Source organism: Lutra lutra, chromosome 1 (genome assembly GCF_902655055.1).
Source record: "Lutra lutra chromosome 1, mLutLut1.2, whole genome shotgun sequence".
NCBI classification, from domain to species: domain Eukaryota; kingdom Metazoa; phylum Chordata; class Mammalia; order Carnivora; family Mustelidae; genus Lutra; species Lutra lutra.
Genome location: NC_062278.1, coordinates 86496013 through 86511933, shown reverse-complemented (window position 1 = coordinate 86511933; position 15921 = coordinate 86496013). Strand labels below are relative to the sequence as shown.

Sequence of the window (15921 nt, the reverse complement as noted above, 5' to 3'; positions counted from 1 at the left end):
TGAGACTAAATTTGGTTTAAGTAAGGTTTCTCTCTGGTCAAATACCTTAAAAACATTAAAATGTGGGTTTTTAAAAAAATAACTAGAGCTCTTTTTTTAACCAATAAACACAAATTTGATATTGCTTTTTTCTGATTTTGGTACCTAAAAAATCTAAATTTAATTATCTCTGTCTAGAAGCACAGAACTTCACTTCCGTTGACAAATGTTCTTTGTGTGTACATATGCTAAAATCATGCAAAAGCTCCTGTTACACATGGACCAGTCCACTAACTCCTTATACACAATATGTCATTGTTCCTCCACCCTCCATTTGGAGAAGTGGTATAATTTCCTCTTCTACAATCTCTCTCATAGTATCTTCTGCATAAAAAATACCTCATAAACTAAACTCCAATATTCACACATTCTGATTAGTTAGTGCTAGAAATCAGTCATGTAAAAATTTTAAATCCTTTATTTTGATTTAAGGAAAGATGTTATTTCCTTTTATTTAATCATTTTTAGTTAAATTATCTTTCCTTTCTGAACCTCTTTCCTTTTTATTTATTTATTTATTTAAAGATTTTATTTATTTGAGAGAGAGAGTATGAGAGGGGAGAGGGTCAGAAGGAGAAGCAGACTCCCTGCTGAGCAGGGAGTCTGATGAGGGGCTCCATCCCAGGACTCCAGGATCATGACCTGAGCCGAAGGCAGCTGCTTAACCAACTGAGTCACCCAGGTACCCCCCTCTTCCCTTTTTAAAGAAATTCTATAGATTTTTTTTCCAGACCATTAGGGCATATTAGTATCATCTGCTTAGTATTATCTGTTTAAATTTTAATAATCTAAAATTGATCCTTAAGGATTTTCCCCTCAGGATTCTAAGATGTTCATATTTTCTCTGAGGAAGGTTCTGTTTAAGAGTCTAATTTTTTCATACCATCAGGAAATATTCATGAAAAAAATAGCTTGCTTTTTCTTAATAAAGACGTGCCTCAGAGATTTTGTAGGCTTGGTTCCAGACCACTGCAATAAAGTGAATATCAGAATACAGCAAGCAAAATGTAACTTTTTATTTCCCAATGCATGTAAAAGTTATGTTTGCATTACGTTATAGCCTGTTAAGTGTGCAATAACATTATGCCTAAAAAAATATTTATATACCTTAATTAAAAAATACTTCATGCTAAAAAAGACTAACCATCATCTGAGCTTTCAGTGAGTCATAATCTTTGCTGGTAGAGGGTTTTGCTTTAGTGTGGATGGCTGCTGATTGATTAGGATTGTGGTTGCTGTCTTATATGGACTTGGTTCATGGTGCCCCAAAACAATTACAATAATAACATCACTGATCACAGTTCACTGTAACACATATAATAATATTGAGAAAGTTTGAAATATTGTAAGAATTGCCAAATTGTTACACAGAGACACAAAGTGAGCAGATACATTAGAAAAAACAACATCAATAGACTGGCTTGTTACAGGTTGCCACAAACCTTCAATTTGTAAAAAATGCAGTATCTACAAAAGCCAATAAAGTGCAATAAAATAAGATATGCCTATATAATTTCAATGCTTTCTGTATAACTTAATGGTAGACTATTAAATGCATACTTTGCTTGATGTCATAAAGCCATTTTGATTCTTTCTTCTTTCTAAAACCAACTTGTTCAGTAATTTTTAAATCATTTCTTTTGGATATCCTTGAGAATTCGATACCATGTGAACAATACCAAGATTCTACTACCACTTGGCGACAAAATGATCAAATTATTGTTTAGTTTCTTTTTAACTGTGAATGAACCTTTGAAAGCCAAAACCACAAACCCCAAACTACTTGAAAAGGTGGTAAAAGTACTGGTTAATGTGTTTATGCTTATATCTGAGTCTGAATCTTTAGAGAAAAAAAAAACTTAAAATCTCCAAATTGGGGCACCTGGGTGGCTCAGTCCATTAAGTGTCTGCCTTCTGCTCCCAGGACCCTGGCATAGAGCCCCAAGTTGGGCTCTCTGCTCAGTGGGGAGTCTGGTTCTCCCTCTCTCTTTGCCCTTACCCCCTCTTTCGTGCTCTCTCACGTGTGCTCTCTCAAATAAATAAAATCTTGAAAAAAAAAGATAAATAATAAAATTTCTAAATTGACTGCTATAATTTCACAGTAGGTCAAATAATGGGCCCCCAAAGTTGTCCATGCCCTAATCCCCAGAACCTGTGATTATGTCACCTTAAAAGGTAGAAAGAACTTTGACGATATGATTAAAGGTATGGACCTTCAGATGGTAAGACTATCCTGGAGTATTCAGATTGGCCCAGTCTAATTGTAAATCCTTAAAAGCAGAGAATCTTTCCCAGCTGGTTTAAAGGGTGAAGGAGGAGGAGATTCAAAGTAAGAGCAACTCATTCTGCTGTTGCTGGCTTTAAAGATAGTGAAAGGGCTCCACAGCAGATGAATGCAGGTGCCTCTAGAAGCTGCCAGTGGCCTGCACAGAAATGAGGACTTCCATCCTAAGGTGTAAGAAACTGAATTCTGCTAAGACCCTGAATGAGCAAGGAAACGGATCCTCCCCTAGAGCCTCTAAGAAGAAATGTAGACTTAACAACAACACCTTGATTTTAGCTCAGTGAAAACAGTGTTGGATTTATGATCTATGAACCATTCTAAGTTTGTGGTAATTTGTTACAACAGTAATAGAAGATTGTGTCTTTGTAACTGAAGTTCAGGGCCATGAGTATGTGGCAATGAGTATGTGGGTGGAAATACCCTGGGGAAGGCTTTCACCACCTTATTGTTAACAAAATTTCTATTAGTTTTATTGCTTTGACTTAAGAAATTATTCTTTTCAGGTCCTTTTCCAAGTATTTGGCTAGTTGAGAGCAGATTTCAAATGAGAGAGTGAGGAGAGAGGTATAAAATACTATTACACAGGGAGATGGCCCTTTATGGAGAGAATTTGGGTTGGCCATAGAACACCATCAACGTTCTGGGTATTTGGGGAGGTGCCAGAGTCAAAACCAAACTGGCCAGCTTAAAATTTTTCAAGATTGCTTTAGAAAAAAATATTGCTAAACCTCTCAAAAGCATGCCCATCAACAACTGCTGTGCTCTTGCTCAGTGACATAGTGCTTCTTTATAGGCAGCTGAAAGTAACTTGAATAACATATTGTGAATACAGATCACATTTGTGTTCTATAAACTTATTTTATAATTACTGCTTTTTCTATTGCTTTTTTTCCTGTTCTTTGCTTATCTTGTGTTTTTAGAAATTATTTGTTCTTAACCAAGCCAAAATTAGTATTTGTTTACCTTTTCATACTCTGTATCCTAAGAAAACTGTGGTTGCTGCAATCAATTTATTGCTTTGAATTAGGGGGAAAAGGTAGACTACTTCACCAGTATTGTGAAGGCACAAATAGTGATTAATATTAAACAGTTTAATTAGATAAACAAAAAAGCTTATTATATTTTGAGTTAATTAGCGGCAAAAATCAATATAACAAAAATAATGAAAACTAAAACCAAAATATAATGTGATAATCATAACATACCAAAAAAATTAATATTTTCATATTTGTATGAACCTGTGTACCTTTCAAGTCTTCGGACAGACTTTTTTTTTTAATATATATATATTTTTGTTAGGTAATCTCTACACCCAACATGATGCTTAGACTTAAAACCCTGAGATCAAGAGTCACATGCTGTATTGACTGAGCCAGCCAGGTGCCTCTGAACAGACATATTTTTACATGGTTATGATTACTGCAAATATATTTGTATGTATCTTTACTTTTTAGTATTGGTGTTGTATACTTATTTTAGTTCAATATTATGTTATGTCTCAAAACACTCAAACTATGAAAGCAAAGCATAATTTCAATAAAAATAGGTTAAGGGGGAAAGATAATGACAGAGGCAGCATTTTTTAAAAATTAAGCTATAACATATTTTATCTTATGTGTAAGCTCAGTAAATTTTTATGTATGTAAATACCCAAGAAACCACCACTCACTGATATGAAAAATATTAACAACCCAGAAACTTTCACTGGGTTTCCTCCCAGTTAGTTACTCCTCTATTATAACTGCTATTCCGACTATGTGATCATAGTTGTTTTGCCTGCTTGTGACTTTTATATAAATGGAATCATACAGTATTTTTACTTTTGTCTAATTTTTTTCATTCAACCATATGTATGTGAGATTTATCTATGTTGTTGGGTATAGTGTCATAATTTTTGAATCTTTTCAAATCTCCCCATAAAACAGAAAGTAAGAGTATAACCAACATTCCACAGACAGCCACTACAACAAAACTTAGATGATATCATATTCCTACAAACTCCCAAATCCAAGTGGTTTTCCAAAATACCACTGACACGTAAACATAGTCTCAGCATCTGTGTGTGAGGAAGCAGAGGAAAGGCAGCTAGGCTTCTCAGATCATGAGAAAATAACTCCCAAATTGCCAATAAATGCCTGAAAGTGAGACAGGCCAATCAGTTCAAATAGAAGTGGAAACTGGACAGAAATCTATAGGATCATAGTTGCAGAACAGGATCTTAGTCAAATTACATAATGTTGCCAAAGATAATGAAGGCATGCCATAAATAGACAAGCCCTGCCAAATAATTCAAAACAAGTTGAAGGTTATTAAAAACATGCAAAAGCTATGAAATAACCATATAAATCTAAACTAGGAAAATTAAGAAATGAGGTGACTAGAGAAAGGGAGATTTTAAAGGAGAGTTGGCAGAACTCAGAAGGGGATTATAAAAAAGGGAAAAATTATTACAAAAGTGAAGATGAAACTAGAAGGAATATAAGGCAAATAAACAATGGATATTGCCTTAAGGGATAATAGGAAGTAAAATGGAAGCAAGGAAAGGGCAAAAGAGATACAAAGTTTTGATAGAAAATGTTAGATATAGAAGGTAAAGATGCGAAGACTACTACTATAATAGTAGTCTTCAAAGGAGAAGCCCAAAGTTATGAAGAGAACAAATACTAAAAGCTACCACTCAAGAAAGATTTCCTCAAACGTCAGGGATTTAAAATTGATATTGAAAAGGCATACCAGATACCTAGGAGAATTGACCCAGATAGCCAACACCCAGATATATACTAAAAAAAAACTATAGGAGTTTAAAGAAAAAGAAAAAAATTCTGTGGACATCCAAGGAGAAGACTAAGTCACTCAAACAGGGGAGAAAATGAAAATGTCACTAGACTTTGATAACAATACTTTATGCTAGACTATAGGTAAACATAGGATACTCAAAGAATAGGCGAGCCAAACATTTTATATCTGGCCATTCTGAACTTTAAAGTTCAGAAGCAAACTGCTATAAACATATAAGGACTCAAGGAATGTGGTTCCCATGAGTATTTCAAGGAGTCTACTGGAGAATTAGCTTCAGATTAATAATATGACTAGGGTTATAGCAAAATAAGTTACTGATTGTGAGCACAAGATACATATTTACTGAGAACTAAGACAAAATGTCTGTGAAGGATACAGTATAATAGGTATCAGCTATAGGTACACATTGCAAAAATGGGAGTAGAATGGAAGTGTATGAAAAGTAGAATAAGGTTGCTTGCAGATGTTAATTGGGAATAAAAAGATACTACTTAAAATCAGACAGAGGAAAAAGGGAAGGGGGAAGATATCTCATGATTTTCATGTTGCTTATAGTGGACAACCACCTAAAACAATTAACAAATTCCTTAATATTAGCAAATATCCAGTCACTGTTCAAATTTTTCAACTCTTTTCTTTTTCAGTTTGTTGAAATTAAGATGCAAATAAGATACAGTCATTGTGATTGATCTGTAAGTTCCCCTTCCAAATTTTTTTCCCTTTGTAATTTTCTGTAGTTAAAGAAACTGGGTCATGTCCTGTAGTTTCCCACAGTCTGGATTTTGCCCTCTGCAGTCTCATGGTGTCATCTAACACGTTTTGGCCGTACCCACCCTACATCTACTGTATCAGAGAAACTGGAGTGGGTCCAGTAATCTATTTTAACAATCCCTCTAGGTAATTCTAATGCACACTAAAGTTTGAAAACCAGTGCTTTCTCTTACTCTTCCTACTTTAGTTTGTTTGGAAGTCTAATAATAAAAAGTGAAAGAAGAAAAATTAGGTTGATGAATGTGTAACAAGGAGAAACTTAGCATGTCTGACTCCATATTGCCTTGATTTCCCTTGCTTAGAAAGTTCTACTTAGCCCTGCACTCAGGCATGTTACAGATAAGGTTTGCAAAAACTGCTTTTTACCCAAAATCTAACTCACTCGAGGAGATGAGGAAGGATATACAGAAACTACATGGCCAGATTCCTGTACTCAAAAATCAACTGATCAAAGACATGGTCTTTCTTTCCAAACAAAGTCACTCTCCTTGCCCCAACATCTAGCCTCTCAACTTAATTGCCCTGTCATCTGGTGAGCAGAGCAAGCTTGGACTTGGTAACAAATGTAAAAAAACAAGTTTACGCATAAATATGAGAAGCTGGATTAGAGGCCAAGACATGGGTCATGTAATTTTCTCAAGAGCTGGCAGATGAATTGGCAGGGTATTAACAGTGAGCCAGTTGTTAATGATAGTCTTAGACCAAATTACAGATTTTGCTTTTCTCGTAGAACAGTGGCTGTATGTTAAAATCGCATAAAGAACTTGAAAAAAATGTACCCAGATCCCATTCCAAGAATTTCTGGACTTAATTGATTGGGTCCCTGGGTTTTGTTATCTTTTATAAAAGCACCCCAGGTGATTCTAATGTGCAACCGGAGTTAAGAACCAGTGTCCTAACTTTCCCATGCTTAAGAATCCCCGAAAGAACTCATTAAAAGTTTCCTGGCCCTCAGAGGAGTTGGGTCCGTTAATTTACATTTCTAACAAGATCATAGGGAATATAGATGCTCCTGGCCCAGGCATATCCTAAAGTAAGGGATAGTTGCCTTAAAGCAAAAGAAAAGTGTTAAATGTTAAGTGAGAGGGATATTTAAAAATTCATCTTCACAGTTCTTACTGCTACTATCACTAAATTACATCTAGGGAGGCTGCCTTATTTCTTTCTAGAGTTTGAAACACAAACATGAATATTCCATGGCATATTTGGGGAAGAGAAGAGGCTGAGAGTATTAAAAGTCTCTTTATTTACTTTTAAGGACTTATTTATTTATTTGAGAGAGTACAGCAGCAGGGTTGGGGCAGAGGGAGAAGGAGAGTGAGAATTTCAAGCAGACTCCCTGCTGAGTGTGGAGCCCGAATGGGGGCTCAATCCAATGATCTTGAGACCAGGACCCAAGCTGAAAGCAAGAGTAGGACACTTAACGACGCTTAACTGACTGAGCCACTCAGGCGCCCCTAGAAGTCTGTTTAAAGCACAGATGATAAATAGATCCTTTTGACTTACCAATAATTATTAAATTTACTGAGACAAAATCACCTTATCTCCCAACCCTACCCCCCAGATTTCATAACTATTAAAGACCCATTCTTTGATGATTTGCTTGTGCTTGTATTTTTTTTTTTTAGAAACTAATAGAGTCATCTAAAAGAAAACACTTCTTAATTTTAAATAAAAATATAAATATTTAATATAACTTTAATATCATGGTACTGTTATATTCTTTGAAGTTTGTTTTTAGGGATAAGTTGTGTGTTGCAGATGTCATTGTTGATAAACCTTACAGACTAAAAGAAGTCAGAGAAATATAGGGTGATGATAGTATTATCTACACATTTCTTTCCAGTTTCTCCTTTTAGTTAGGATCAGTCATCCAGGGGTTCTTAGATACATTTTTCTATGTTTAATTTTAGTAAAATGTATCTTTCTGGCTGATTTGGTTCTTTGGGTATTTTAAGATCATACTTTAGAGTAAATAGGTTTAAGGGGCACCTGGGTGGCTCAGTCAGTTAAGCATCTGACTCTTGATTTTGGCTCAGGTCATCATCTCGGGGTTGTGAGGTCGAGTCCTGTGTCAGGCACCATGCTGGGCATAGAGCCTGCTTGATTCTTTCTCTCCCTCTGCTCCTTTCTGCCACCCCCAGTCCCTGCTCTCACATGCTCTCTCTCTCTCAAAAAAAGTAATATTTTAAAATATGAATCTGTGGTTTTAAAATAAGATCTTTGTTGCACCTACACCATGAGAATAGACTAGTTTTAGAATGACAGATGTGCCATAAGCCTAGTCCAATCTGTTTTGTATATTAACAATCAAGTCTCATTTGCCTCTACCAACCACTTAATTTTTATGTAAAATAGTAGTCATGCAGGATTTCATAATACTGTTTGTCAAATACAAATAAGTTGATTTCGTTTTATTGCCAGAAGCATATTGTTGGTATCCTTAATGTTCTTTGTCTTATTTTTAAAAAGATGATTTCAACTATTATATATATTCTTTTCTTGAACTTGCTCTTCTTAATTTTAGAAAAGGAAGTTTCTAACATTTTCATACTGCTGATGAAGTGAAAGTTCGTTCATTACCTTCTCCTTGATAACTTTTTTATAGGCATTTCATTTTTATTTTTTTAAAGATTTTATTTATTTATTTGTCAGAGAGAGATCACAAGTAGGCAGAGAGGCAGGCAGAGGGAGAGGGGGAAGCAGGCTCCCCGTTGAACAAAGGGCCCGATGTAGGGCTCGATCCCAGGACCCTGAGATCATGACCTGAGCCAAAGGCAGAGGCTTTAACCCACTGAGCCACCCAGGTGCCCTCTTTTTAAAGATTTTATTTATTTGAGAGAGAGAGCATGAGAGGGTGAGGGTCAGAGGGAGAAGCAGACTCCCTGCTTAGCCCAATGTGGGGACTCAACCCCGGGACTCCAGGATCATGACCTGAGCCAAAGGCAGTCACTTAACCAACTGAGCCACCCAGGTACCCTATAGGCCTTTTACTTAAGCAACAGGTAGAGGTTTAAAGGATGGTGGAAGGGAGTTGAAAAAAAGTGTCAGTGAGTGGAAAGAATCATTCAGCATATTTATTGTAGATATGAACTTTATAGAGAATTTAAAGTCTTTTTTGATAATAGTGTGAATTAATGAATCTTTTTCTATATCTTTCCCATTTTCTCCACATTTTTGGTCAGTGAGCCCATAGCTAACAATGAACACATTTGAAGCAGCAATATTGTACAACAAAATAAATACCCACCAAGAGCAACCAAAAAATCAACAACAAAAAAAATCAAGACTTAATTTGACTTTGGGCTGTAAGGTTGGAAGAATGAGAAGAGAATGTATATCAATTTAGTCAAATAAATAAATCATCCTTTTAGCAAATATGTATGTTGCATCTGAAAAAATGAAAGAAAGTGCTTGTAATAGCATCTTTTTTTAAAGATTTTATTTATTTATTTCACAGACAGAGATCACTAAGAGGCAGAGAGGCAGGCAGAGAGAGGGGGGGGGACGACGCAGGCTCCCTGCTGAGCAGAGAGCCTGATGTGAGGCTGAGGCTCGATCCCAGGATGCTGGGATCATGCCCTGAGCTGAAGGCAGAGGCTTTAACCAACTGAGCCACCCAGGTGCCCCTTGTAATAGCATCTTTTAAAAGTCTTTTGCTTACTGTCTTACACACACACACACACACACAGACACACAGAGTCTTTCATCCCAGTTGATCCGTATTGATTAGATAACTTTCTCAAAAAGGTAGTAGACTCTAGAAGAGGTTATATTTACTACATTATGAAAAAAACCAAGAAGAAAAGATCCATTAACCTATCTTTCATGATTTAAAATGTATATCAGAGAGGTCTTAGTTATATTGTGTGTTTAGTTTCATTTTTTTTTTTTTTTTTAGATTTTATTTATTTGACCGAGAGAGATCACAAGCAGGCAGAGAGGCAAGCAGAGAGAGAGAGAGAGAGAGGAGGAAGCAGGCTCCCCGCAGACGGGAAAGCCCGATGCGGGACTCAATCCCAGGACCCTGAGATCATGACCTGAGCCGAAGGCAGAGGCTCAACCACTGAGCCACCCAGGTGCCCCTGTTTAGTTTCAATTTTTTTTTTTTTTAAGATTTTATTTATTTATTTGACAGAGAGAGATCACAAGTAGACGGAGAGGCAGGCAGAGAGAGAGAGAGAGGGAAGCAGGCTTCTTGCTGAGCAGAGAGCCCGATGTGGGACTCGATCCCAGGACCCTGAGATCATGACCTGAGCCGAAGGCAGCGGCTTAACCCACTGAGCCACCCAGGCGCCCTAGTTTCAATTTTTTAGTGATACTATTGGAATATTAAAACCAATCTTTTAGATGTAGGGACTATAGAGATCCTTAAGAATTAATAGTAAGGTATCTTTTTTTTCTTCTATAGAGTCTTTGTATTTACCCATTCAGTATTATTACTTAAAAATAATGATGCAAATGGAAATGGTATGGGTGTTTTACAGTGCTTGAGAGATTTTACATACTTCTATCGTATTCTACTATGTACTTTAAAAATTACATCCATATCTTCTGTTCAGTACACATTTTAGTATGAAAAATATTAATTCTAGGATAAAGACACAGTCTTTTAAAAATCATCTTAAAATGTTAATGTATGCTCAATTTAAAACTTCTTTAAGATTTTTTTTTTCAGTATATCAATTTTTCTCTCATTCTTTCTTCTCCAGTGGTCATATGCTTTAGAAAAGCCCAACACTGGCAGCATATTTAACATCGCATGGTCAATTGATGGCACTCAGATTGCTGGAGCCTGTGGAAATGGGCATGTTGTTTTTGCACACGTGGTGGAGCAACGTTGGGAGTGGAAAAATTTTCAAGTAACATTAACTAAACGAAGAACCATGCAGGTATGATTATGTTCCATGGCTGATTAACCCTGCTTCTTCTCTCATCAGCTCACTATACAGAATATGGAATTATCTTCACTAAGTATATTTAAATCAAGTTTGTAAAAATTCAGGCATATCGTAAATATTTTAACTATGCCATTAATGACTTTTTCATGACCTAAGGTTAAGAACCTCTCACCATTATAGAACCCGAGTGCCCACAGCTACTCTGGTGGTAGGGTTGAGGCAGGGATGGTGAAACTCAAAGCATTTAGGGAATGTATGGATTCAGTTGAGGAAGGGGGGGAAGAAGCTGTGACAAGTTTGATCTAACCACTCCAGTTAGGGGCTGACCCCATGGCAGGCCTAGCCTGCTAGTCGCTGTCAGGGTTATATTATTTTATTTATTTATAATTGTAGAAGCTTATTTAAACTGATTTTTAAAAATTTTTTTTTCCTTTTAAGAATTACTTAAGGCAAGCCAAAGTGGGAAAATGGTAAGAAGTTTTTACTGGGAATTAGGGAGAGAAAAACAAGTACTTTTGGAGTAAAATAAGACAGGAAGGTTAGAATGTGGCAATGGGAGGTAGGTGGAAATGTTCAGGACTGAGAAGTCCAGTGGGAGGGGTTATCAATGCAATTGTAAGCTTCTTAAAGGCACAGTACTGTGTTTCATTCAAGCCCAGTGTCTTACGTATGATAAATGCTCAACAAATATTTTAAAAGTTGGTTGTCAAAAGGTAGGAGGAAGAGGCCAAAGACTATGTGCCAGTGGCAAACCCTCTGCCAGAGAAAGGTGAACCTGTACCTTCTAAGTCTTCTTCCTCCTGTCTGTAACTGTTGCCTCTGTCTTCATATTCAGAATTCAGAGTATTGTAATTATTTGGAAGCATATGTCTTGTAATTTCTAGGTCTACTCAAATATTCTTTAGCTTAAGTGTCCACATTTTTTAATTTGGATAATATCACTAGATTAATAATAGTTAGCTCTACATTATAGTTTTTCTTTGTTCTGTTCACTTATCTTTAAATTTTTAAACTTTTTATTATGGAGAATTTAATACCTACACTGAAGTAGACAGAACAGTGTAATGAATCTCTAGGTACTCATCACCCAGCCCTAACAACCATCAACCCATGATCAAGCCTGCCCCATCCATGTCCGTATCTTCCTCCTTCCCCATTATTTTGAAGCCAATTCAGATATATTTTATCTATAAAATTTTCAGTATACAACTAAAAGATAAGGACTCTTTTTTTTTAATATTTTGTTTATTTATTTGACAGACAGAGATCACAAGAAGGCAGAGAGAGAGGAAGGAAGCAGGCTCCCTGCTGAGCAGAGAGCCTAGTGCCGGGCTGGATCCCAGGACTCTGGGATCATGATCCAAGCCGAAGGCAGAGGCTTTAACCCACTGAGCCACCCAGGTGCCCCAGGACTCTTTTAACATAACCAAAATACCATTATTGTACCTTAAAAATAATAATTCCTTAATATTATCAAATATCCAGGAAGTGATCAAATTTTCAGTCATTTTCTACATGTCACATTTTTTAAAGTTACTTTGTTTGAGTCAAGATCCAAAGTGGTTTACAAGTTGTAATTGGTTGACATGTCTTTGAGTCTCTTAATTTATAGATTCCCCTTCAATCTCTGTTTTTACTCCCTGCATTTTATTTGTTGAAGAAACCAAATTGGTTTGTCCAACAGAGTTTCCCACAGTCTGGACTTTACTGATTGTATCACTATGGTGTCGTTTGACATACTCCACTGTCTTCTCCATTTCCTGTAAATTAGTTTTTGCATCTAGGTGATGTTATGTATAAATAGATATTGCTGTTAATTAACCTGGAAACCAAAACATTATTTATAGTATTGTATCTGTGACAAAGAATGCATTGTGAGTTCTTTTTTTTTTTTTAATAAGATTTTATGTATTAATTTGAGAGAGAGAGAGAGTGCATGAGAGAGCACAAGCCAGGGAGAAGGGCAAAAGGAGACGGAGAAGCAGACTCCCTGCTGAACAGGGAGCCTGATGCAGGGTTCAAATCCAGGACCCCACGACCTGAGCTAAAGGCAGACACTTAACCGACTGAGTCTCCCAGGTGCCCCGCATTGGGTGTTCTAATCAGTTGATTTAGGGACATGATTATTTTATTCACATAGTGCATGGGGAGCTAGCTAATATAATAGTGCTAAAATAAATTCTAACCTTAATTTCAAAAATGTCCCAATATGAGAATATATCTAGAAAGAGGAGTTTTTCTTACATAATAAAAGGAGTCATCCTAGAGATTAGAGGATTTTTACATGAGATAAAGTGAACAGTGGAGGTGCTAAAATGACTTTTCTAATCTAAATTTCCTTTATACTTAAAATAATGTTTCTAAATAATCTTTCAAAGTTTTAGAACTAGAGCACTATTTTAATTTTTTAAAAGGTGCTTTGTTTTACTCTTTCAGTGATTATAAAACATTTGTGTTACACTTTTGCTAAGTTAGGCCTATTCAGTGTTTTTCTTAGAATACCTTCATTCACACATTCAACAGATATTTATGGAGTGCTCCCTACTTGCCAGCCCTTGGGGTAGGCAATGGGAAATGAAGTTATGATGAAAATAAATTTGGTCCCTGTTCTCACGGAACCTCCTAGATTAGTATGTTGAAAAATCTCTCTCTCTCTCTCTTTTTTTTTCCCCATAAATTCATGTCAAATTGAGTTAAGGTACATAGTGAAGAAAGAAGCTTATTTCTTCACGTGAAGTTGAAAAGTAGACAAGGCATTGTTGGATTCAGAGGCTTAAATGTCAACAAGATTTCATCATTTTCTCTTTCTTTTTTTTTTTTTTTTTTTTTTTTTCATTTTCTCTTTCTTGACTTTCCTTTTCTCTGTATTGGCTTTATTTTTACAAAACCTCTCCCTCTTTGATGGCCTTGATAGTTCCAGGCTTACTACTCTCAACTTCAAGTCCAACAAGAAGAGTGCTTTACTCTCCACAGTGATTCCAAAGGAAGTCTCAGCATAAGGTCTCATGTGTCAAGATTAGGTTGAGTGTATTTAGTTTGTGGGGGAGGATGAGTCAACCTTGTCTAAACCTCTTGGTTACTGAGAATAATGGAGAGAATGGTCCCCAAAGGAGAACCAGGGTATGTTTACCAGAGACGAGCATTTGATTCTGGGGAGTCAAAAACCAACACATTTCCACTATGGTTTATCCTTTGGCTGTTTACTGTACTAGTTATCTTTTTTTGTTGCATAATAAATCACCCTAAAACTTAATGGCTTAAAATAACAACATTTGTTATTTCTCAGTTTCTGTGGGTCAGGAATCCAGGCATTGTTTAGAGAGGTTTTCTGGCTTAGAGTCTTTCATAAGGCTACAATCAAGGTGTTGGCTAGGGCTTTAGTCACATCTGAAGGCTCCACTAGGGGAGGATTTGCTTCTAAACTCACTGACATGGTTGTTGGCAGAATTCTGTTTATGATGATCTGTTGAACTGAAGGATTCAGTTTCTTGTTGACTGGAGGCCACTTTCAGTTCCTTATATGTAGCCTTTCCAAAGGGCAGCTGAAAACTCGGCAGCTTGCTTTATCAGAGCAAGCAAGTGAGAAGGGCCAGAGTGAGTGTAAGCAAGACATAAGTCACAGAGTCACAGTTTTTTATGCCCTGAACTGAGAAGTGACACCTCATCATTTTTACCATATTCTGTTCACTGAAAGCAGACTGCTAGATCCGATCCACAGACAAGTGGAGAGACATATCCACGGACGTGAATAACAGAAGGTGGAGAGCACTGAGAGCCACTTCACCAGCCAGTTTATACAACTAATGCAGCTATTCTGTATGCAGTTGAAACCAAGCCCATCCCGCCCTAAAAGAAAATAACTTAGATTCATCCACTTATTCCATCCAGTTCTAAATCTCTGGTCTAGAAAACTATAACTAAATGTGAATTTTATTTATTCTTCTTCCTCTCCAGCCCCCACCCCCCATATTGCTAACCTGCAGTGATGGGAAAACAGGATGACTATGATGAAAACAATTTGGAAAAGACGAGAGGGAAAACAACACATTGTTATTACCAGGTCCATAGCTAAAATCCAGCTGGCCAGGAATATACTGAGAACTCTTTTTCTTTGCAGTAGAGTTAGTTGCTTGGTTAATTTGGCAACCCTGATGAGCTTTTCTGGGAAGATCTCCCACTTGGGAGCATTCCCTTTCTGGGGACTGTACATTAAGCAGCACTTAGTTTTGTTGTAAGGTGGAGGGGGGGGCATGGATTGTCATAGGGACTGAACAATCACATTTTTGTGTGTGTGTTTGCCTGGTTTGGAGTTTCATAATTTCCTTAGAAACTTAGTAGACTGTTGGTTGGTTTGTTTTTTATTAATACAGAAACCAGGGATCATGTTGAGTCCAAATTGTTAAATATAGAGCTGGACCTAGCAGTTGCTACCTGGCAATACGCTTCATTTTTACCTGTCTCCCTGGACCTCAGCTTTTCTGTGTGTGGTAACCTGGAGTGAGAAGTTTTCTTCCTCTGTCCTTTGCCTTCAGGCTGAATCTTAGTGGATGATGCTATCTGAAAGAAATAGCTGTCTTTGTCAGGAAGAAATGCCTAGAAGGGAGAGAGTACTGGTGAAGGAGATGAAGCATTTCTCAGGTCTCCTCTTTACCTTTTTTTTCTCTCCTGCTCCTCTCAATTTAGCAAGGGGCACAGTTTTGGCTTTTCATAGTTGCCATAATTCAAGATTGAGTTTTAGTCACTCTGGCTTTTGTAAAGATAAGAATTAATAATAGAGTGATTTTGAGGATTAAATGAAATGATAAATGTAAAAGAAAAATAAATGGTAAGTATTGCTATGATTATATCTATGTATAGGATTAAATGAATATTCTGGAAATGTAGAAACAGAATTTTTGGGTTTATGTCAATCTGAGTAGTCTAAATATTGTGGTCAGGTAGAAGTATTAGGTGATACAAATATCAAGAGGCTAATCTTGGAAATGCCCTAAATTGAACAGAGTAAATGGGTGCATTTTAAAAATCTCTCCCTCTCCCTCTGCCCCTCCCCCCCAAATAAGTAAATGAAGTAAGTAAATAAATCTTTAAAAATAAAAGTAAGTACATTGACTTTGTATCCTGCCACGT

The 15921-nt window shown here is 36.6% G+C and overlaps 1 protein-coding gene across 4 annotated transcripts in view; it reads left to right on the top strand.

Annotated features, from left to right (window-relative positions):
* The window catches only part of IFT80 (intraflagellar transport 80), a 116084-nt gene that overhangs the window by 54974 nt on the left and 45189 nt on the right, over positions 1-15921 (top strand). For all 4 annotated transcript variants that reach the window (XM_047729080.1, XM_047729072.1, XM_047729063.1 and 1 more), the window contains one exon: positions 10606-10785. In XM_047729080.1, the coding sequence (XP_047585036.1) occupies positions 10606-10785 (180 nt within the window). The remainder of the gene's footprint in view (positions 1-10605; positions 10786-15921) is intronic.